Source organism: Oncorhynchus keta, chromosome 12 (assembly GCF_023373465.1).
Source record: "Oncorhynchus keta strain PuntledgeMale-10-30-2019 chromosome 12, Oket_V2, whole genome shotgun sequence".
In the NCBI taxonomy this organism is placed as follows: domain Eukaryota; kingdom Metazoa; phylum Chordata; class Actinopteri; order Salmoniformes; family Salmonidae; genus Oncorhynchus; species Oncorhynchus keta.
In genome coordinates this window covers 38515387-38539192 of record NC_068432.1, presented here as the reverse complement: position 1 = coordinate 38539192, position 23806 = coordinate 38515387, and the positions used below count along the sequence as shown (strand labels likewise).

At 42.4% G+C, this 23806-nt stretch overlaps 1 protein-coding gene across 1 annotated transcript; it reads right to left on the bottom strand.

Moving 5' to 3' along the window:
- Positions 1 to 2701: 2701 nt before the first annotated feature.
- On the bottom strand, positions 2702 to 9741 carry LOC118391727 (creatine kinase S-type, mitochondrial-like). Its single transcript, XM_035783227.1, has 10 exons — positions 9650 to 9741; positions 6801 to 6981; positions 5875 to 6073; positions 5688 to 5783; positions 5375 to 5596; positions 4666 to 4751; positions 3908 to 4031; positions 3536 to 3670; positions 3287 to 3412; positions 2702 to 3158 (listed from the first exon to the last, which is right to left on the bottom strand). Exons 2-10 carry the CDS (start codon positions 6947 to 6949, stop codon positions 3042 to 3044), a joined length of 1254 nt encoding a protein of 417 aa, XP_035639120.1. The 5' UTR covers positions 6950 to 6981; positions 9650 to 9741; the 3' UTR covers positions 2702 to 3041.
- Between the last annotated feature and the right edge of the window lie 14065 nt (positions 9742 to 23806).

Here is a 23806-nt window from a genome sequence, read left to right as displayed (position 1 = left end):
TTAAGAACAAATTCTTATTTACACTGACGGCCTACCCCGGCCAAACCATAACCCTGACTATGCTGGTCAATTGTGTGCTGCCCAATGGGTCTATCTCTGCCGGGGTTCCTCAACCGGCGACCCACAGGCCAGGTTGCCTTATTTGGCCCCCAAGGTTTTCTGAGCATAAAATTATAAAAATAAATGGTTTATTTTCATTTTTTATTGTTGGGCATAAATGACACCAGGAGATCAGCTCCAAGTGATTTTAATTTGATATGTGTTCCCTATTCCCACGCATAATATAGAGACGTGTTCGTATACAAATCTAAGCAAGGTTTGAAATGATTGTTTTAGTCAAATATCTTATTTGGGATTCTTCAATTTGAAGTCAAATAGTTTGTAATTATGTTCTGCGCAGATTAGTGATTCTGCGCACTGCTTTGTTCAGATCGAAACCCTCACGTGTAGTAGAAACTAGTGTTGTATTTGTCTTTGAAGTGAATGTGGACTCATTTTCCCATGGTCCTCTTGTCTACACCTCCATTGGAACATTTCCATTGATGGTTTACCCCAGTCTTTTACCCAAAAGGCTCAGACTTTTATGTTTCCATCTACGGGGGCGAGCACCCGTGTCTCACTCGGCCTTCGGCTCCGGGGGACCTGCTCTAATTTGGAGACAACGCAAGGGTCTGGGTACTTTTCAAGTGGCATTTATAATAATGTCTATAACTTAACTTTTAACACCTTCTCACAAAGCAACAGTCTTGAGTGATGCTGAGGTCGTTGCGGAGGTTCTGTGCATCACAAGTCTTTAGTGTCCCTCCTGATGGAAACACAACACTACAGCTTACTTTAACATAAAATGCTGGTGAGCCACTAGTGTGGGAGTAAGTCTCAATGGAAAAGCACCGAAGTGAAGGGCCCGTAGGAGGTGGAGCAGCGAGGTCAGTGTGGTGACCCCTGCTGCTGATGATGAGCGACCAAGGACCGTAAAGGTTATGGAAAAATTCATTTACAGACAGCACCACACTATTATACTGGTGTAGTATTACTTAACTTGACCATTATGTGAATTGTCCAACGGAAAATGAACATTTTAATAGAGCTCAATGGCAGTTGTGATATTATTGAAGGGGATTTATTTTTGCTTTTATTTCAGTGGGTAGTCTAGATTCTACTATAGGACAGATCATTGTGGGATACAGATGAAGAGTATGTACGGAAACTTTCAGTAAACTACAAAAAGCTATATTCTGGTTGTTTGTGCATTATACCAAACCCCACGTATTACCATGGCACAAATCTACAACCCTCATCTCTCAAATTTCTAATGTCTCCTCCTTGGCATTAGACAGAAGACTAGTGGTCAGCACACAGAACACTGCTAAAAATACACCGACCAGATTCAGTTTCCTCTCTGACCATATTAGTGGTCACAGACCCTCTCACACCTACACACAGAAACCCACTGGCACTTGCTCTCTCAGTCACGCAATGTCCAAAGCATAGAAGCAGAACATCTAGAGCAGATCTGCCACCTGGTCTTTCTGACATGCAAAAAAATGTCCTTATATGCCCTCTGTTTCTGTGGTCCCCTGACCCTCTCAGTGTAAATATAGCAGGCAGCGATTAGCTGATTATCTCCACGCCACTAAGCTGCTCCAAGTAGCCCAATTACCCTCCTAGAGACAGACAGACATACAGATGGACAGACAAATGGACATAATCTACCCTTTTAAGACAGACAGATGTTTTGGCACTGAGGCTACTCCCATTCTAGTCTGGAGCCCTCAACTGCGATTTGTATTTGATCTAATTGAGACTAACCTGGACGAATAAAGGTTAGATTAGAGACATCTGTGCCAATTATACTGGTAGTTCCATTGGTGGAATTGGACTGCTGCCATGTTTCTCTCTGTTCCTCTGTCTGACCTCTAAAAGTGCTTAACTCAGGGTTAAACTTTGTTACTGCAGTAAACCCATTATGGCATCTCAGCTGGTGGGAGACAGAGGCCTGCTGAGAAAAGAGAATCACTGGAGCGATTGGAACTGTACACTGCCAGACTTCCACCTACAACACAGCTATATAGTGGGGCAAAAAAGTATTTAGTCAGCCACCAATTGTGCAAGTTCTCCCACTTAAAAAGATGAGAGAGGCCTGTAATTTTCATCATAGGTACACTTCAACTATGAGAGACAAAATGAGAAAAAAACGCAGAAAATCACATTGTAGGATTTTTAATTAATTTATTTGCAAATTATGGTGGAAAATAAGTATTTGATCACCTACAAACAAGCAAGATTTCTGGCTCTCACAGACCATTATACATCCTTATTTAAGAGGCTCCTTTGTCCTCCACTCATTACCTGTATTAATGGCACCTGTTTGAACTTGTTATCAGTATAAAAGACATTCTCATTTTGTCTGTCATAGTTGAAGTGTACATATGATGAAAATTACAGGCCTCTCTCATCTTTTTAAGTGGGAGAACTTGCACAATTGGTGGCTGACTAAATATTTTTTGCCCCACTGTATATATAGTCAACTTCACAGTGAATGATGGATCTTCTACACAGTCATTACATATAAAAGTCCAATAACATTTTTGGGGTATGAAAATGTACTACAGTTATTATTATTAATTATTAATTGAAGGTATTTAAGCTTTTAGTTAGGGTAGAATGATCAGTAGGAGAAAACACAAGCTGTAACATCGCCTTGGAATCAGAGAATTAGTTGTTTTATTGATCAGAAATCAGTGGTTTTATTAAGGTAGATTTTTATTGAGGTTAGTGTTACAGGTAAGACTTTCGCTCCTGGTAGAAGCTGTCCCTAACCACAGATCTAGGATCAGATTATGATACCCCCAACCCCAGCCTTAACCATCAAGGTGGATACACCAACACTTGTCCCTGGACCAGTGGAAAGACATTCTACTTCTACTTTACTCCAAATTGCTCAGTTTGGGGATGAGGAGGGATCAGGCCTAACTCCTCTTCTTTGGCCCTCTCTAACCGCAGAGTGGGTCACTCCCTCTCAGACGTGGGGCTCAGGTGTTTCACTTTCTGAACTGGGTGATGGGGGAGGGGACCTTGATGTCCTGGCCCCTTTCCAGCTTCTTCTCACAGTCAATCAGATAGTTGACTCCATCAACCAGCAACTGGACCAGCTCCACCTATACACACGCACCAATACACACAGTTATCAGCGGTCAAGGGGAGTTTAATCTCTAGTTCAGATAGAGATGGTTTACAGTTTCCTTCAGTTATTCATTCATTCATAGAATATCGGTTCTAGTTTTACCTCAGATTTTCCCAGACGGTCGTTGTTGGATATATCAACCGTGTCTCCAGTTGTGGCTGAGTCAACTCCGCCTGTCCCTCTCTTCTGCAGACGCATGTTGTCCAGGATCTTACCAAAGCGAGGGTCCTGCATGGTAAGTACAGAACTTTAATAAATGCTTTGTCTAGGGAAAGAGGGGTCAATGCACAGGGACAATCCAAGTAAAAACTTTGAGGAAAAGGAAAGAGAAAGAGAGAGCGTGTGTGTTACCTTGCTGAGGTTGGGCAGTCTGATGTGCACTCCAGCCCTGAGTCCAGTACCCAGGTTAGAGGGACAGGTCAGGATGTATCCCAGGCGCTCGTTCCACATGAACTCCCAGCCTCTCTCCTGGATCAGCTTCTCCACCTAGAGGATGGGGGGCCACATTAATGATCTACTGTACATGTCCATGTATATTATAGACAAAAGGGTGCTATCTACAACATAAAATGGTTCTTCAGCTATCCTCATAGGAGAACCCTTCAAAGAACCCCTTTTGGTTCCAGGGTTCTCCTATGGGGACAGCCGAAGAGCACTCTTGGAACCCTTTTTTAAGAGTGTACAGACAAGCATCATTACATGTGACATGTAAATGTAAAGTACCTGTTGGAGTCCTCTGCAGAACCTCTCGAACACTCTCTTCATGTTTCCTCCCTTCTCCATGGAGATGACCCTGGTGTGGTCCTCCTCATTGACCCAGATCAAGAAGGTCTTCTCATTGTTGTGCCTGGAGAGAAAGAACACATTCCTAAGAATCTAGAAACATTTGTTGGTTGCATTGATTGTCAACTTCTGTGATCACAGCACACACATGCTGGTTAGAGGATTCTGCTGATGAGAGCCTTGTAGACCCTACCAGAGGCCCCTGCCGTCGGGCCATGAAATGCACACGTCAACAAGGGGGGGACAGGCTTGTCAAACAGGAAGTGGTCCTACAGGGGAGAGGAGAGAGAAGGAGGAGGATGAGGAGAGGGAGGGAGGGGAAGAGGAAGAGGAGGAGGATAAGGAGGTGGTCACGGAAATGGGAATTCAGGGCTAGGACTTTGATGTAATGACACTTTGGGGAGAAGAGGACGAGAGGAGGAGGATGAAGAGTAGTCAGAGGAAGAGACCTTTCCCAATGCCATAATGTTATGGAAACATGGTTCTGCTCTCTACTGGTCTTACCAGATGCCCCTAATCACCGATAGTACGATCTCAACAGCTATTACGATACAAGACAGTGCTACAGGTTTTTAAAGCTACAGGGACAGGGTTGGGCTCTCTACTACTCTGGCCTTACCAGTTTCTTAGTATTAAGTCTCTCTACAGGTAGTGTAGTTTTGGGGACATGGGTTGGCTCTCTACTACTCTGGTCTTACCAGATGCCCCTGGCATCAGGCCAGTCACGGGCCATGAAGGCAGAGGTCAGCAGAGGAGAGACGGGCTTGTCGAACAGGAAATGCTCCTGGGGCAACATGAGGTTCAGAAGACAAAGGTTAATGAGACTGAAAGTTAAAGATCAAGACTAGTGTAATCTCTCCCAAAGATTACCTCTATTTCCAATCTTAATCTTAGCCATTAGGATTAAACGCAAAGTCACCCCAGTCTGTCTAGACTGAGTGGATTTGCTGGGTAAGACCCTTTTTTCCACTGTGCTAAACTTCCTGAAATCATTGGTAGGCCTACCACTGGGGAATGAAGACAAATTAGCGCAATTAAGAACCATGTCCTCAAATGAGTCGGGTCAAATAAAAGTAATGAAGCAATGCTGTCACTAGAGTCCAGGTTCCAGTTGCACTATTTCAGCATAATCCTCACAACAATCCCTGCCATTAGCATGGCAATATAAGTAGACATTATCATGGATATGAGGAATCCCATATGCAGTCAGATTATGATAATACATGTATGTACATTTTGGGATAAGAGGCGAAGAGAGACAGACAAAGAGGAAGAGAGAGAGGGGGATGTAGAGAGAGAGAGAGAGAGATACAGACGGATGGACAGACAGACCCACAGACAGAAAGATAGATAGGTAGATTAGATAGATAGATCAATAGATAGATAGATGTCCTCTGAGTGTCTCACATCAATAAGCTGCTGCTGCTCCTTCTCCGTCATGTCTCCCAGGCTGTAGTAACGTCCGGCCAGATCACCCTTCAGGCCGGCCAGGGCCTGGACGGTCACACGCTCTACCTCGCGGCGCTCCGAGCGGGAGCAGCACGGGGGCAGGCTCAGACCACGGATACTACGGCCTGTACGCACGCGAGACGACAGAACGTATTTCTCATCAAACATACCGTTGGTGATCTGAGGAGAAGGAGGGTTATCAGTAAATCTGAGAATAATGGACTATCTCATGTAGTGTGTAGAGGTTACTGGAGGTGTTTGTGTGTGTTACCTTGGACGCATCCAGATCAGTGGGGTGTTTCATTGTTTTGGGGTCGTAGCCATTGTGTCGGTCTTTGATGACGGGGTCAAATATATCAGCAAACACCTGCAGAGGACAGGATGAACAGTTAACCAAAAGGAGATACCTCCTTCAAAATATAGAAAAACACACACAAACTCAAGCACACATACAGTACCTCGTAGCTCTCCTCGTCCCCAGCCACCATGCCAACAGTCTTAATGAACGGGTGGCCAGGGTTGTCCACTCCGGTCTGGATGCACTGGTCCAGGCTCCAGTTGTTAGGGGTCACCTTGTCTCTCAGCTTACTGTAGATAGCAGGGGTCAGGGAGTGCGCCATGCAGTTATTGTGCCTCCTCAGGTCAGGATAGTCAGCGCTGGGGATGATGGGAAAAGTAGTTTTCATTCGAAACATAGACATTCCAAATGAATTATCTGTCTGTATAGGATGTGCACTGTGAAGGACAGTTCAAATAGGGTTTGATTATGGACACACCCCTTGCCGAAAGGGCTGTGGTTTTAGATATAATGTGGATGTCGTTTTTTTGGACAGGTACATATTAATTGGTTGTTTGATTGATTGAGACAAGTAGAGGAAGTTATTTGAGAGTGTTGGTGATCTGTCTAATCTATGGCTCAAGCCTTAGTTCCTGATCTGGTCTCCCCTTGGCCCCTGTCCCTGTGTGTGTGTGTGTGTGTGTGTGTGTGTGTGTGTGTGTGTGTGTGTGTGTGTGTGTGTGTGTGTGTGTGTGTGTGTGTGTGTGTGTGTGTGTGTGTGTGTGTGTGTGTGTGTGTGTGTGTGTGTGTGTGTGTGTGTGTGTGTGCGTGCGTGCGTGTGTGTTTACTAAATGTGAATGTCAGAAAGGGCGTGAAGGAGGTGACTGGCAACACTTGTATCTACTAAGGTTTCATTCCCCGCCCCTCTACCTTAGACTTACATTTGGACTGCACACTGGGTGTCAGATTATAGTTGTTCCTATTCAATAGATGCAGCTATCCTAGGCCCAACACCTGTATTCCAAATGAATTATCCATCTGTATAGGATGGCCGTGCCAGGATGGCCGTCCACAGTCCATTAGAGGCCATGTTGTTTGTAGTCCTACCTGGGTGGATAGAGCTTCCTCCTCTCCTCAGCGGACAGGTTGTTGCTGTCGGTCATCAGGTAGCCGGTTGCCATGGTGCCTACTCCCAGGCTGGCCAACAGCACGGCCGTGTTACGGCCGGACATCATTCTTGTGAAGGAGGTCGCCATCTTGGACGGTTCAGAGGTCAGAATCAGGTCAACTGGGGGAGAGAGAGAGAGGAATTAGGGAAGAAGAGAGACAAGATAAAATGTACACATTTCAGAGGTTTTACTTCTTAAAAATTCTTAAATATGTATTTATCTATGCATTAGTTTCTTTGTGTTGTAACGGTCAGGGCCGTCACACTGTGTATGTCCTTCACATCAGGTGAGCTGTGGGAAGAATCTCCTCCTACAGAACAATACACTTCCTACCTTTAGCCCATTGGCCACTAACTTTTGTCTATGAAATACAGACTGTGGATGCTGCAGCTCAAACTTACACCATGTCCTCAGTTGAGTTAAAATGCACTTCCAGTTGGTTGATTGTAATGTATTCAATTGTATCGTAACAAGTCAATTTTTTAAATGTTTTATATCTTATAGAGTAGATGTAGGTCGTTGATAACGAGCTTACAGTATGAGACCGGAGTATCAGCAGATGGCTGATTAAGCTCAGTCTCCTAAACTGGCCTCACAGGATGGCCTCTTAGCAAGCACAATCTGGCCGCCACCATCAAGGAGGTGTAGGTAGGATGAAGTTGCCCCTATACACTGATCTTAGGTCACCAAGATAAAATTACATCTGGTTTTGCCCCTGCCCGAACAAGTTATTCCTTTCAGTATGTCCTGTGACTAAAATCTAAATGTGAAAGCTTGTCCTCCACTGCAGTGCAGAGGACAGAGAGAGAGGGAAAGCTGTCTTAAAATAGAGAGGTCTACTGTATTTAGGTCTATAGAGGTCTAGTAGAGGTCTATTCACTAATCCCTGTCAGAGCGGAAACAAAAGCTGGGATTGACTTCCTGTCTTGATTATCATTTTACACATCTATTCCATCATGATCTGCAGTCGTCAGTTGACTTAGTTCCATGCGATTGTTCTTCATTAAGAATACAGGAAGAGTACTATTCCATCAGATCATCAGTTGTCTTCAAAGCTAAGGATCCACCCTCTCTGCTCTATGATCCATATCAAGGAAAAGTACATGCATATCAGTGTCTGGACACAAGGTAACATCTCTGAGTCATTTAAACTCTATTGACATCAACGTTGTGGCTGTGTTTTCCTTGATACAGCATGACTAGAACACACTAGATGGCTGAGGAGTCGGAATGGAGGAGGCTGTCAGCACTGCAAATAAATGATTATTTATAGAAATCTGGAGGAGAGAAACAGTGCCAGATGGGTCTAATGCCAAGACCGCTCTTTCTGGAATCAAAACACCACAGGCCTTGTGTTCTGTTCTGTTCTGACATTCTGAATCAGCCACAGTCTCTCGAGACAGGACACAGGCCAAGACAAAGACAGTGGGATGGGAAAGGAGGAAAGAGAGAGAGAAACACACACACACACACACACAGCTAGAATGAGATACAGAGAGTTATAGAGACAGAGAACGAATGGTTGAGTGACAGCTATTGGGGAACTGTGGGTGGATCTTGGAGGGTTCGGGTTTTACAAAATTGTGATCATGAAAAGGGAAACTATGACATATATTTTATATCACTATCATGCACACGCACCCTCACACATAAGGATGGCTCTGTTGCGGAAAGACTGATACATGTTTGATAGTGTCCTGATGCAGTATCGTTTGTTCTTCATGTTCTAATACTTTTGTGTTACCCCTTCCTTGTGTTTTTTGTAATAAATAATTGTAAAAAAAAAAAAAAAAACTCTAACTCTAATCTAGCGCACTTGATTATAATAATTAGCTGGTTGACAAAATGAATCAAGTTAGTTACAACTGGGGTTGGAGTGAAAACCTACAGGAGGGTATCTCTCCAGGAACAGGGTTGGAGTGAAAACCTACAGGAGGGTAGTTCTCCAGGAACAGGGTTGGAGCGAAAACCTACAGGATGACAGCTCTTCAGGAACAGGGTTGGAGCGAAAACCTACAGGAGGATAGCTCTCCAGGAACAGGGTTGGAGCGAAAAACCTATAGGAGGATAGCTCTCCAGGAACAGGGTTGGAGCGAAAACCTACAGGAGGATAGTTCTCCAGGAACAGGGTTGGAGCGAAAACCTACAGGAGGATAGCACTCCAGGAACAGGGTTGGAGTGAAAACCTACAGGAGGATAGCTCTCCAGGAACAGGGTTGGAGCGAAAACCTACAGGAGGATAGCACTCCAGGAACAGGGTTGGAGCGAAAACCTACAGGAGGATAGCTCTCCAGGAACAGGGTTGGAGTGAAAACCTACAGGAGGATAGCTCTCCAGGAAGAGGGTTGGAGCGAAACCTTACAGGAGGATAGCTCTCCAGGAACAGGGTTGGAGCGAAACCTTACAGGAGGATAGCTCTCCAGGAACAGGGTTGGAGCGAAAACCTACAGTCTAGACTATGTAGACCCGTCTACATTTCAACACCAAAAGGCTCCTGTTCTGTTCATCAAATATCATGTCAGTCTTACAATGATAGTGACTACATCAGCAAAATCTCATTAAAATATGCAAAAGGAAACATTAACTTCAAATCCGTCTGTAGTTCTCAAGGTGGGAGGGAGGGGCTCTCACCAAAGTCATTTAGATTTGAACAACTACTTGGCTTCATCTACCATTTTAAAATGTATCAAGTATCTAACTTAAAACAGTTTCTTAATATCCCCCCTTCCAGAATGAATGAGAGATAGAGGAGAGCTATAGAGAGAGGAATCATAGAGAGTACAGTACCTGTTTCACTGCCGGTATCCCTCCCTGCTATAGAATCCTCTTTCAGGAGTCTTTTTCTCTATTTCTCATCCCACACTCCGCCCACTAATGTGGGATTAGGACCTGTGCTTTAAACCAATTAAAAATTCAGAATTTACGCTGTGGGCCAATGGGGAGATAAGAACCTGTGCTGCTGACCAATCGTATTTGTATTCCTCGTGCAACACCTTGGACGGTCCTTGCTCTGCTGTCTGTCTTGACCTTGTTCGTTCCTTAATGTTTACTAGAGGTAACCCCCGCTCCCACACACACAATGAAAATTGTATTTCCATTGTGAATTCATGAAACATATATTGAAAGGCTATATCATATAATTTTATCACGTCAGTGCATCTGTTAGATACTAATGCATATAACATAGAGGGATTTGATCAATTAGAGGCACGTGTGAAAGTGAAACCATTGTTGAAATAGGCTACTATAAAAGACAGAGATAATGGGAAGTCGAATGAGAGATCAAAATATGATTTTTATTTGTCAAATGCACCGAATACAACAGGTGTAGTATACCTTACTGTGAAGTGTAGTAGACCTTACCATGAAGTGTAGTAGACCTTACCGTGAAGTGTAGTAGACCTTACCGTGACGTGTAGTAGACCTTACCGTGAAGTGTAGTAGACCTTACCGTGAAGTGTAGTAGACCTTACCGTGATGTGTAGTAGACCTTACCGTGAAGTGTAGTATACCTTACCGTGAAGTGTAGTAGACCTTACCGTGACGTGTAGTAGACCTTACCGTGAAGTGTAGTAGACCTTACCGTGAAGTGTAGTAGACCTTACCGTGAAGTGTAGTAGACCTTACCGTGAAGTGTAGTAGACCTTACCGTGAAGTGTAGTAGACCTTACCGTGAAGTGTAGTAGACCTTACCGTGAAGTGTAGTAGACCTTACCGTGAAGTGTAGTAGACCTTACCGTGAAGTGTAGTAGACCTTACCGTGAAGTGTAGTAGACCTTACCGTGAAGTGTAGTAGACCTTACCGTGAAGTGTACTAGACCTTACCGTGATGTGTAGTAGACCTTACCGTGAAGTGTAGTAGACCTTACCGTGAAGTGTAGTAGACCTTACCGTGACGTGTAGTAGACCTTACCGTGAAGTGTAGTAGACCTTACCGTGACGTGTAGTAGACCTTACCGTGAAGTGTAGTAGACCTTACCGTGAAGTGTACTAGACCTTACCGTGACGTGTAGTAGACCTTACCGTGAAGTGTAGTAGACCTTACCGTGAAGTGTACTAGACCTTACCGTGACGTGTAGTAGACCTTACCGTGAAGTGTAGTAGACCTTACCGTGAAGTGTAGTAGACCTTACCGTGAAGTGTAGTAGACCTTAACGTGAAGTGTAGTAGACCTTACCGTGAAGTGTAGTAGACCTTACCGTGAAGTGTAGTAGACCTTATTGTGAAGTGTAGTAGACCTTACCGTGAAGTGTAGTAGACCTTACCGTGAAGTGTAGTAGACCTTACCGTGAAGTGTAGTAGACCTTATTGTGAAGTGTAGTAGATCTTACCGTGAAATGCAGATGGCTATTCATGCTCTGTTGGAAGACCCTGCATTTTGCAGAGTGTGTTTTTAGAGACAGGTGGGACTTTTGCAGAAAGTACAGACTGGCTCATCAGATATAGATTAACAAAACACATTTCATTAGATTTCTGCTAGTATTTAAGACCTACATTACAAAGGCAAACACTTGCCATTCCGGTGCACATCTAAGTGCTTTCCACCATCAGGTTTTGCCATTCCGGTGCACATCTAAGTGCTTTCCACCATCAGGTTTTGCCACTTTTCAGCGGGAGTTTGCCGATCAGCATCTCACAGTTCTTGATGAGCCTGTGGTTTTATATTCACACATTCGGACATTCAACAGACATTCAACAGACATTAAACAAACATTCATCAGACATTCAACAGACATTCGCCAAAAGCCATTTAAAAATGTAAAAATCAATAACTAATTCACCATTTGTCACAGAATGATCAAACTAGATATGATTTATTCTATAAATGTCTAGCATATTTTTACAACCTTTGTTTTGAGTAGAAATTCCAGTTGGAAATACATAAAATATATAAAATGGAATTTAAAGCAGTATAAATCATTAACTAATTCACAGTTTGTCACGGAAACATCAAACTAAGTAAATGTATTCTGTCTAGCATACTTTTACAACCTTTATTTTGAGGAAATATTCCAGTTTTGACTTGATAGAAATACATAAAATCGATCAAATGCCATTTTAAACTGTATAAATCAGTAACTAATTCACTGTTTGTCACAGAAACATCAAACTAGATATGATTTATTCTATAAATGCCTAGCATACATTTACAAATTTTGTTTTGAGTAAAAAAATCCAGTTTTGATTTGATAGAGGGCATGTAGTCCGTCTAAAGGGTGTGTGGTCAAAGTTCTAACCAGTCTGGTATACCCTATTAGAAGGGGCCTGGCATAAACTTCTGCATCTTCAGTCATATTAAAATAAATAACTGGAATAAACTATGGGATGAAGGGGTCAGGCCTGACTAACAAAGATAGGTGGATGGACCAAGAGGATCAACATGGACATTCCACAGGGCCACAGAAGGTACAGAATGTCACAGTGGAGAAAAGGAAAACTAAGATTGAACCATAACATACACTAACGTTCAAAAGTTTGGGGTCACTTCGAAATGTTCTTGTTTTCAACAGTGTAGAGGCCACTCCGGGATGTTGGCCTTCTAGGCAGAATTGCAAAGAAAAAGCCATATCTCAGACTGGCCAATAAAAATAAAAGATTAAGATGGGCAAAAGTTGGGGTTGGGGTGGGCATTTCTATGTTTTGTGTTTCTATGATTTTCTCTCTCTATGTTTTGGCCAGGTATGGTTCTCAATCAGGGACAGCTGTCTATTGTTGTCTCTGATTGGGAACCATACTTAGGTACCCTTTTTCCCACCTGTGTTTGTGGGAAGTTGACTTTGTTTAGGGCACATAGCCTTTGAGTTTCACAGTTTGGTTTTGTAGTGTTTATTGTTTTGTTTGGCGTCATTTTGAGTTAATAAAGAAAATGTACGCTCACCACGCTGCACCTCGGTCCACTCCTTTCAACAGCCGTGACAGTATGACAGCCAGACACTGTTCGAAAGGAGTTGTTTATCTACACTCAGTTGACACTTTATTATGTTCACCACACGATTCACTAAAATAAATTACTCCTACATACACCAAGTCCCGTGGTCTTGCCTTGCTAGACACTAAAGCATGCAGAGAAGTATTCAGGTATTCTGTTACTGTTTGTTTGAACTTTAGAATGTGCAAAATGACAGTACATTTTGTGATGGTCTTTTGTAACTCAAAAGTTCCAAAACTTGTACTGACAGTAAACTCCAACTGGACTTAAAAACTTGAACCGTCAAATAAAATCAAAACAAATTTAGCAGATGTTAGCAGATGTTAATGCCAGTGTAGCGAAATGCTTGTGCTTCTAGTTCCGACCATGCAGTAATATCTAACAAGTAATCTAACAATTTCACAACAACTACCTTTTACACACAAGTGTAAAGGAATGAATAAGAATATGTACATATAAATATATGGATGAGCGATGGCCGAACGGCATAGGCAAGATGCAGTAGATGGTATAGAGTACAGTATATACATATGAGATGAGTAGTGTAGGGTATGTAATCATATAAATTGGCATTGCTTAAAGTGACTAGTGATACATTTATTACAACCAATTCCAAAACTTGTACTGACTAAAGGTCATCTCTTTGTAGCTATGTTTTTATTTCTAATGGGCAAGCTACAACTGAGCGAGACAAATAAAACATTTTTTGTTGTACCTAATCTCTGACACCAGCACCTATTTCAGACTCGGAAAATATTTTTTCTTCATATCTTTTTTTGGTTAAGCCATTGTATTTCCTGGTACGGCATTGTATATTCCACACGGGCTTTAAAGGGATTGTTTGGACCATACGGTTAATTAGATTAATTAGAAATGCAAATAGCCAAGGTCGTGCACGGGCACTGAGGCTGAGAACCAATGGTATTTATCAATTGTGTGCATTGGACGTTCATAGGATTGTTTGATATATCATACTTTTTTTTATGCCTACGAACATTCTAAATTCCGTTCGTAAGTAGTATTTTAGAATTGTTTCTATGCAATATTGACCAATTGAGACCAAATTGAGACCATTAATGGTCAAAATCATCCTTTTAATAAAGCCCGCGCGGAATATACAACGCTGTACCATGAAATACAACATCGCAACCAAAAAAACTACAAGACAGAAATATGTGCTGGTGTCAGAGATTGAGTACAACCAAAATGTTTTATTTGGCTATCTCAGTTGTGGCTTGACCAGTAAAAATAAAACCACCTCTACAAAGAGAGGGCTAATAGGACAATTCAAGGTGCTTTAACAATGTCAAATATGCTTAAAATTAGTAGCCAACACTCACAAATCACAAATAAGCCATACATCCTCAACAGCTCCCTCCTGTAGGCGTATAGGCGAACATTGCTGTCTATTGCTCCGTTCATATTTGGGAACCCATTGATGGCATGGAAAAGAAATCCCTCTAGATTTCAACCTGTTGTGCGATGGTGTATGGAAATTGCATGCGTTACTGTTCGTTTTGCTGATGTTTGCATCCAAAACATTGTCTCATCGAGGGCTGTGAGATGTAGGCAAGGTCCCATTGAAAAGTGCCCTTTGCCAAAAAACCCAGGGTGGACAGCACTTGGATGTGAACAGAATTGGCCAGCCCGGTCTCATAGACTAGACATAACATAGTACAAGCAAATCCGGGAGTCAGACACTCAAATTAGTATGTTTCAGTATATTATGTTTGTTATGGTTACACGAGACAGAATTTTACTTTAGGCAAAACAAAAATTGCTGTGGCAGATGGATGGGCATATAACGCAAATTTCTAGCAACCCAAAGGTTGCGAGGTTAAATCTCATCACAGACAACTTTAGCATTTTAGCTAATTGGCAACTTTTCAACTACTTACTACTCCTTAGCTACTTTGTAACTACTTATTATGTTAGCTAACCCTTCCCCTAACCTTAACCCTTTTAGCTAACCATTCCCCTAATCCTAAACCTTTAACCTAATTCCTAAATTTAACCCTAACCTTTATCCCTAACCCCTAGCCTAGCTAATGTTAGCCAGCTAGCTAGAATTCACAACATATCATATGGTTTTTTTTTCAGTAATTTTTTCAAGTTCGTATCATATACTGAACAAAAATATAAATTTCAACGATTTCAGCAATAAATTTCAGCAATTTCAACGATTGTACTGAGTTACATAAGGAAATCTGTCAATTTAAATAAATAAATTATACCCTAATTTATGGATTTCACATGACTGGGCAGTGATGCAACCAACCATGGGTGGGTCAGGAAAACCATAGGCCCACCCACTTTGGAGCCAGGCCCAACTACTGGGGAGCCAGACCCAGCCAATCAGAATTAGTTTTTCCACACAAAAGGGCTTTATTACAGACAAAAATACTCCTCAGTTTCATCAGCTATCCGGGTGGCTGGTCACAGACGATCCCTCAGGGCAAGAAGCCGGATGTGGAGGTCCTGGGCTGGTGTAGTTACACATGGTCTGCGGTTGTGAGGCCGGTTTGGCATACTGCCAAATTCTCTAAAATGACATTGGCTTATGGTAGAGAAATTAACATGAAATTATCTGGCAACAGCTCTGGTGGACATTCCTGCAGTCATCATGATAATTGCACGCTCCCTGAAGACTTGAGTCATCTGTGGCATTGTATTTTGTGACAAAACTGCACATTTTAGAGTGGCCTTTTATTGTCCCGAGCACAAGGTGCACCTTGTGTAATGGTCATTCTGTTTAATCATCTTGATATGCTACACCTGTCAGGTGGATGGATTATCTTGACAAAGACTAAAATGCTCACTAACAGGGATGTAAGCAAATATGTGCCCAACATTTAAGAGAAATAAGCTTTTTGTGTGTATGGAACATTTCTGGGATCTTTTATTTAATCTCATGAAACATGGGACCAACACTTTACAAGTTGCATTTATTTTTTTTGTTCAGTATAAATGGAGTGACACGGATTTACCTACAGAATAATGAAAAATGCTCTGAGACCAGTTGGAATGGTAGATCTTAAGCAAAGATCCTATGGGATTTGTTTTGGGAAACAATATCTAATGAGCCAATCTATACCTTCTGTAGAAAAAATCCCATCTGTCTCAACCTCGCAACTAAAAAAATCGAGACTGAAATAGAGGTCCTAGTGTCATAGACTGATTACAACCAAACAGCTTTATTTGTCTCGCTCAGTTGTGGCTTGACCAGTAGAAATATAAACATAGCTACAAAGAGAGGATCTTTAGGAACATTTGAGTAGACAACACTCATCAATGAGCCAGCCAGCCTCAACAGCTCCCTCCTGTATGCGTATATGTCAACATTGCTGTATTGCAGAATGAACGATTCGTGCGTTTCACCTGACCACAGTGCAACCACATTCAGCAACGTATTTTGCCCATCACATAACCTCAACTGCACATAAAGAGTGGAAGTGTTAGAGGAAATTATAGTTTAGATGATTAATTATGTATACATTATTGATTAGAACCATTTATTCTAATACTATTATGTTATGATTTGAAAAGTATGAGTTTTTGGTTGAGCTGTTACTGAAAATGTAAGCAGAATGAATTAATTGTCTGATGCCTACTGGGAAATTTAAGGAGGAGGGATAAGATAGTTTTTCAAACAGATAAGAATGTTTTGGTTGGATTCCATTAGTGGAGAGAAGTATATCTTTTAGACAGGTTGGAATGTAGTTTATGAGGGGAGTAAAACTTCTCTAGGACTGAATACTACCTATTGTAAGGATGGGAGAGGGTGTGAAACTGATGACGTCATTTTATGTTCCCTTTCTTTAAAATGTAATGTTCTTTGTATTTTGGGTCAGTACTCATCAAGAATAAATGCTGAACTTGTTTTTAAGACTGGTCTCTTGCTAATTCATGCAAATGATAAACTTACAACTTATCATGAATTAGAAATGAGTGCGAATTGAATTGGTTTTGGCAATAAAACATAAAGGAATTTAGAATTCCTCTATCAGGAAGCCTTTACTTTTCACTTAATTTAAATCGTTTTGGGATGAGGGTTTCCCTCTTGACTTCAAGCTGTTGTGCGATGGTGTATGGAAATTGTATTCGTTACTGTTCGTTTTGCTATGAGATGCCAATCGGAAAGTTCCTGCTGAAAAGGGACCTTTGCAAAATACCCGAGGATGGATAGCACTTGGATGTGCACCGGAATGGTATACGTTTGCCTTTTTAAAGTAGGTCCTAAATCCACGCAAAAATCCTATAAGATTGTTTTTTGGAAACGATATCTGATGAGCCAATCGTACTTTCTGCAGAAAAAGTCCCATCTGTATCTAAAAACGTCTCTCTGTGAAATGCAGCGTGTGCTAAATCTTCCAACTGAGCAAGATCGTCATGATTTACCATTATCTCGGTTTTTAAAATAGTATCTCAACGGTTTCACTTTCACATGCGCCTCTAATTTAACAAATTATTGTACTTTATTGATTATCGTAACAAATTGATTGATATGGCCAAATTATAAAGCATGTTAAGATATGCTGCATGAATTCACAATCGAAATACAATGACATCGAAAAATAATTTAATTATTACCCTCACAATTTCACAAATGTTCAACATTTATTTTCCCCAAGCAGTTCGCTTATTCCATAACTTGGCACTGTGCGTATGCATGGTCATGGCTGTGCGTACATTTACGCACACTAATAAGCAAAGTTCATACTGATAAATCTCAAACTTTGCGTGGAAATGATCCCATGCATGGAAATATGTAAATTCTCTAAGGAAATGCATGGAAAAATACTGCGGTAAAACATCAGGTTTCATAACAAAGTACATGGTCATGTATAAAAGCAGGGCTATAGAATGTATCAGGATGTGAGAAAGATTCTTGCCATTCAGGACTGCAGAAAAACCAAGCAGTCTGAAAGGTGGTTCTGTTACTACTCTCAGCCAATAAGCTTCACAACAAAAAAATGATCTGAAGAACAACACTGTAAGGAAAGAAACATTTACCTCTTTAATAATAAAAAAGTTAAAATGTATTAATTATTGTGAATATCTGGATTATAGACACATACCCTTTAAAAAAATTGTACATAGCACAGAGCACAAACGCTGAGTGTACAAAACATTAGAAACACCTTCCTAGTATTGAGTTGCACCCCATTCTGTGTTGTAAGATCCCCAAGGTACTGCCACTGAGTTTATATCCTTCAGATATAAAGGACTATGTGATCAGTTCAATAAAATAGGTATGGTATCAAAATATATCAGCCTAACTTGAGTGTATGATTTTGTTATGCTATACACTGAGTGTATACAACATTGCACCCCTTTCCCCCTTCAAAACAGCCTCAAATTGTAGGGGCATGGACTGTATAAGGTGTTGAAAGGGTTCCACATGGATGCTGGTCCATGTTCACTCCAATGCTTCCCACAGTTGTGTCAAGTTGTGTCAAGTTGGCTGGATGTCCTTTGGGAGGTTGACCATTCTTGATACACACAGGAAACTGTTGAGTGTGAAAAACCCAGCAGCATCTGTCACCTACTACTATACCCCTCAGAACGGTGCATCTGTCACCTACTACTATACCCCTCAGAACGGTGCATCTGTCACCTACTACTATACCCCTCAGAACGGTGCATCTGTCACCTACTACTATACCCCTCAGAACGGTGCATCTGTCACCTACTACTATACCCCTCAGAACGGTGCATCTGTCACCTACTACTATACCCCTCAGAACGGTGCATCTGTCACCTACTACTATACCCCGTTCAAAGGCACTTAAATCTTTTATCTCTGAATGGCACACATTCATAATCCATGCCTCTATTGTCTCAAGGCTTAAAAATCCTTCTTTAATCTGTCTCCTCCCCTTAATCTACACTGATTGAAGTGGATTTAACAAGTGACATAATTAAGGGATCATAGCTTTCACCTGGTTTCACCTGGCCAGTCTAGGTCATGGAGCGAGCAGGTGTTGAGGGTACATTATGGTTAGGGTAATTTATATCATATTGCTAATTGTAAAGGCTGTCTTGGGTGGAAGAAAGAGAGGACCAAAGCTCAGCGTGGTTAGTGTTCATCTTTTTAATAAACAACTGAACACTTCAAAAATACAAAACAACAAAGTGACAACCGAAACAGTTCTGGCTGGTGCAGACACACAAAGACTGAAAATAACCACCCACAAAACACAAAGGAAAACAGGCTACCTAAATATGGTTCTCAATCAGGGACAACGATAGACAGCTGCCTCTGATTGAGAACCATACCAGGCCAAACACAGAAATAGAAAATATAGAAAAACTAACATAGACTGCCCACCTCAACTCACGCCCTGACCATACTAAATAAAGACAAAACAAAGGAATAAAGGTCAGAACGTGACACTAATGATACAGCCATCCTGTTTGACTGTTTAGGCTTGCAATTCTGTTGTTATATTTAGCCAACTTTTTTTTCCCTTTGCTCGTTTTTTTCTTCATTACCCCGTTGCCTCTGATTGGGAAACATACTTAGGTAGCCGTTTCCCACCTGTGTTTTGTGGGTAGGTTTTTTCTGTTATGTGTTTCTGCACCTGACAGAACTGTTCGTTGTCGTTTCTTGCTTTGTTCTAGTGTTCAGTTTTAATAAAAATCTTTTTTGGGGGGGCACACGGGGAGATTGGTGGAGTCAGGCTATAGACCTGAGCCAACTCCCCGTGCTTACGAAGGAGCGTGGTACTGGTCAGGCACCGTGTTATTCGGTAAAGCGCACGGGGTCTCCCGTGCGCACTCATAGCCCGGTGCGCTATATGCCAGCCCTCCGCAAGTGCCATGCTAGAGTGGGCATCCAGTCTCCGGTGCGCCGTTTCGGCCCAGGGTATCCTGCGCCAGCTCTGCGCACTGTGTCTCAGGTGCGCTGTGACTGCTCAGTGCGTCCTATGCCTGCGCTCTGCCCGTGCCAGACTAAAGTGGGCATTCAGCCAAGTGGAGATGTGCAAGTGTCAAGCACTAGATCTCCAGTGCCCCCCCCACAGCCCGGTTCATCCTGTGCCTCCTCTAAGGACCAGGCCTCCTGTAGGTCTCCCCAGCCTGGTGGGCCCTGCGGCAGCCCCACGCACCAGGTTGTCTCTGTGTTTCCTCCCTCCAGCGACGCCCTACAGTCCGGAGCCTCCAGCGACGCCCTCAAGTCCGGGGCCCGCAACGAGGGTGCCCAGTCCGGGGCCTGCAGCGAGGGTCCCCAGTCCGGGGCTTGCAGTGAGGGTCCCCAGTCCGAGGTCGGCGGCGAGGGTCCCCGCACTAGAGGCACCGCCAAAGTGGGCCAAGCCAGAGGTGGAGCGGGGTCTACGTCCCGCACCAGAGCCGCCACCTCGGATAGATGCCCACCCAGACCCTCCCCTATAGGTTCAGGTTTTGCGGCCGGAGTCCTCACCTTTGGGGGGGGGGGGTACTGTCACGCCCTGACCTTAGAGAGCTTTTTATGTCTCTATTTTGGTTTGGTCAGGGTGTGATTTGGGTGGGCATTCCATGTTAATTTTTCTATGTTTTGTATTTCTTTGTTTTGGCCGGGTATGGTTCTCAATCAGGGACAGCTGTCTATCGTTGTCTCTGATTGAGAACCATACTTAGGTAGCATTTTCCCACCTGTGTTTTGTGGGTAGTTATTTTCTGTTTTGTGTTTCTGCGCCTGACAGAACTGTTCGTTGTTGTTTCCTCGCTTTTTTACTTTTGTTCTAGTGTTCAGTTTTAATAACAATCAGGAAAACTTACCACGCTGTGCTTTGGTCCGATCCTTCTTCATCAGACGAGCGTTACAGTAAGGCTGCAACATGTTATGTTGCAACCCTGTAATGTTCCGTGTAGTTTAGTTGGTAGAGCATGGCGTTGTGGGTTTGATTCCCATGGGGGACCAGTAGGAAAATAGTATGAACATTTATTAACTTTCTGCTGTAACATTTATTAACTCTCTATCTGGACAAAAGGAACACCTATGTGAGAATGCTGTTCATTGACTACAGCTCAGCGTTCAACACCATAGTACCCTCAAAGCTCATCCCCAAGCTAAGGATCCTGGGACTAAACACCTCCCTCTGCAACTGGATCCTGGACTTCCTGACAGGCCGCCCCCATGTAGTGAGGTTAGGTAGCAACACATCTGCCACGCTGATCCTAAACACTGGAGCTCCCCAGGTGTGCATGCTCAGTCCCCTCCTGTACTCCCTGTACACCCACGACTGCATGGCCAGGCACAACTCCAACACCATCATTAAGTTTGCTGACGACACAACGGGGGTAGGCCTGATCACCGACAACGACGAGACAGCCTATAGGGAGGAGGTCAGAGAATATTCTCCTGGTGCCAGAATAACAACCTATCTCTCAACGTAACCAAGACAAAGAAGATGATTGTGGACTACAGGAAAAGGAGCACCAAGCACGTCCCCATTCTCATCAATGGGACTGTAGTGGAGCAGGTTGAGAGCTTCAAATTCCTTGGTGTCCACATCAACAACAAACTAGATTGGTCCAAACACACCAAGACAGTCGTGAAGAGGGCACGACAAAGCCTATTCCCCTCAGGAAACTAAAAAGATTTGGCATGGGTCCTGAGATCCTCAAAAGGTTCTACAGCTGCAACATCGAGAGCATCCTGACTGGTTGCATCACTGCCTGGTCCGGCAATTGCTTGGCCTCCAACCGCAAGGCACTTCAGAGGGTAGTGCGTACGGCCCAGTACATCACTGGGGCAAAGCTGCCTGCTATCCAGGACCTCCACACCAGGCGGTGTCAGAGGAAGGCCCTAACAATTGTCAAAGCCCCAGCCACCCCAGTCATAGACTGTTCTCTCTACTACTGCATGGCAAGCGGTACCGGTGTGCCAAGTATAGGACAAAAAGGCTTCTCAACAGTTTTTACCCCCAAGCCATAAGACTCCTGAACAGGTAACCAAACGGTTACCCGGACTATTTGCATTGTGTGCCCCCCCAACCCCTCTTTTACACTGCTGCTACTCTCTGTTTATCTTATATGCATAGTCACTTTAACATTACATTCATGTATATACTACCTAAATTGGCCCGACCAACCAGTGCTCCGGCACATTGGCTAACCTGGGCAATCTGCATTGTGTCCCACCACCCGCCAACCCCTCTTTTTACGCTTCTGCTACTCTCTGTTCATCATATATGCATAGTCACTTTAACGATACCTACATGTACATACTACCTCAATCAGCCTGACTAACAGGTGTCTGTATACAGCCTTGCTATTCTTTTTTCAAATATCTTTTTACTGTTGTTATATTTCTTTACTTACCTACACACACACACACACACCTTTTTTTTCTTCCGCACCATATTGGTTAGAGCTTGTAAGTAAGCATTTCACCTGTTGTATTTGGTGCACGTGATAAATACACTTTTGATTTGATTTGAAGTCGCTCTGGATAAGAGCATCTGCTAAATGAATAATATGTCAAATGTAATGATATAGGGAAGAGGGCTGCAGGGAAGGGGAATGGTTCACAGGGGGGTTCTGGGTGGGGAATGACCAATGGCTGGGTTTCATTCTTATTTTTTTTAAACAATGGCAAAGCTAGCTATTCTCTCTTGGGATTTGAAAGGCCTAAACTCTCCTATTAAACGTTCCAGCTGTCTTGATATCCTAGCAAAAAAAACATGATATAGCAATGCTCACTGAAACACACCTGCTCCAAAAGGACTCACATAGAATAGAGAACCATTTTTACAAACTGGCTGCTTTTTCATCAGCCCCAAACAAAGCTAAAGTTATTATCATAATGATGCATAAGAAACTCAAAATTACCATCTTGGGTAAAGGCAGCAAAGATCAAGAAGGCAGTATCACTTTCCTTAAATATATCCACAATGGAAAGAAAATGGCCTTTATTAGTGTGCATGCTCCAAATTCATATGATGCTACGGTTTTTTGATTCTCTGAACACCATATTGTTAGAATTAAGTTAATTGCATCTGGTTATTGGGACAGACATGAATGCCATTTTGGACATGCGTGACAAATCTAATAAAACCAACTATGATCTACACACTACCAAGGCTCTCCAGCATATACTCTCTGATTACAACCTCATTGATGCCTGGCGAGCACATAATCCTAAAGCAAAAGAGTACACTTTCTACTCAAACAGGCATAAATCATTCTCACAAATCAATTTAATACTATTATTTACACCTCTATTTCCTTTAATTTGACATGCTTACTATTGCCAACGTCAAATGTCAGAATCTCCTAAAAGAGCCACAAGATGGCGTTTCAACATTTCATAACGACAAAATCCTACATTCTGTGAATTGAAATTGAACTAAATGAATTTATAATGATCAATAAAAATTCAGTCGATGACATCCAGATTCTATGGGATGCCACCAAAGGTTATATATATATATATATATAAAAAAGCAACTGAATTTGCATCTAAATCACAAAGAAAATATCAGAATTATCAGATTTGGAAATGTTGTTAACTGTGTTAGAGCGGTCTCAACAAACACTATTTTCGGACCAGGTAGCTATTACTCTTTCCAAAGTCAAAACATAACTTAATTTATTGATAAGACAGAGAGCAGAATTAGTCATCCATCGAGTAAGAGTCAACCATTACTTTCATGGTAATCATTTATCATCCCAGTCGTTTACTGACTAACAAGCTACGCAGTAATAATCAATTAGCTGATACAGTGAGTTTACAAAACATTAAGGACACCTGCTCTTTTCATGATATAGACTGACCAGGTGAATCCAGGTGAAAGTTATGATCCCTTATTGATGTCACCTGTTAAATCAATGTAGATGAAGGGGAGGAGACAGTTAAAACAATTCTTTTTAAGCCTTGAGTCAAATGAGACATGGATTGTATGTGCCATTCAGAGGGTGAATGGGCAAGACAAAATATTTAAGTGTCTTTGAACAGGGTATGGTACTAGGTGCCAGGCACAAGGGTTTGAGTCAAGAACTGCAGAGCAAAGGTTTTTCATGCTCAACCGTTT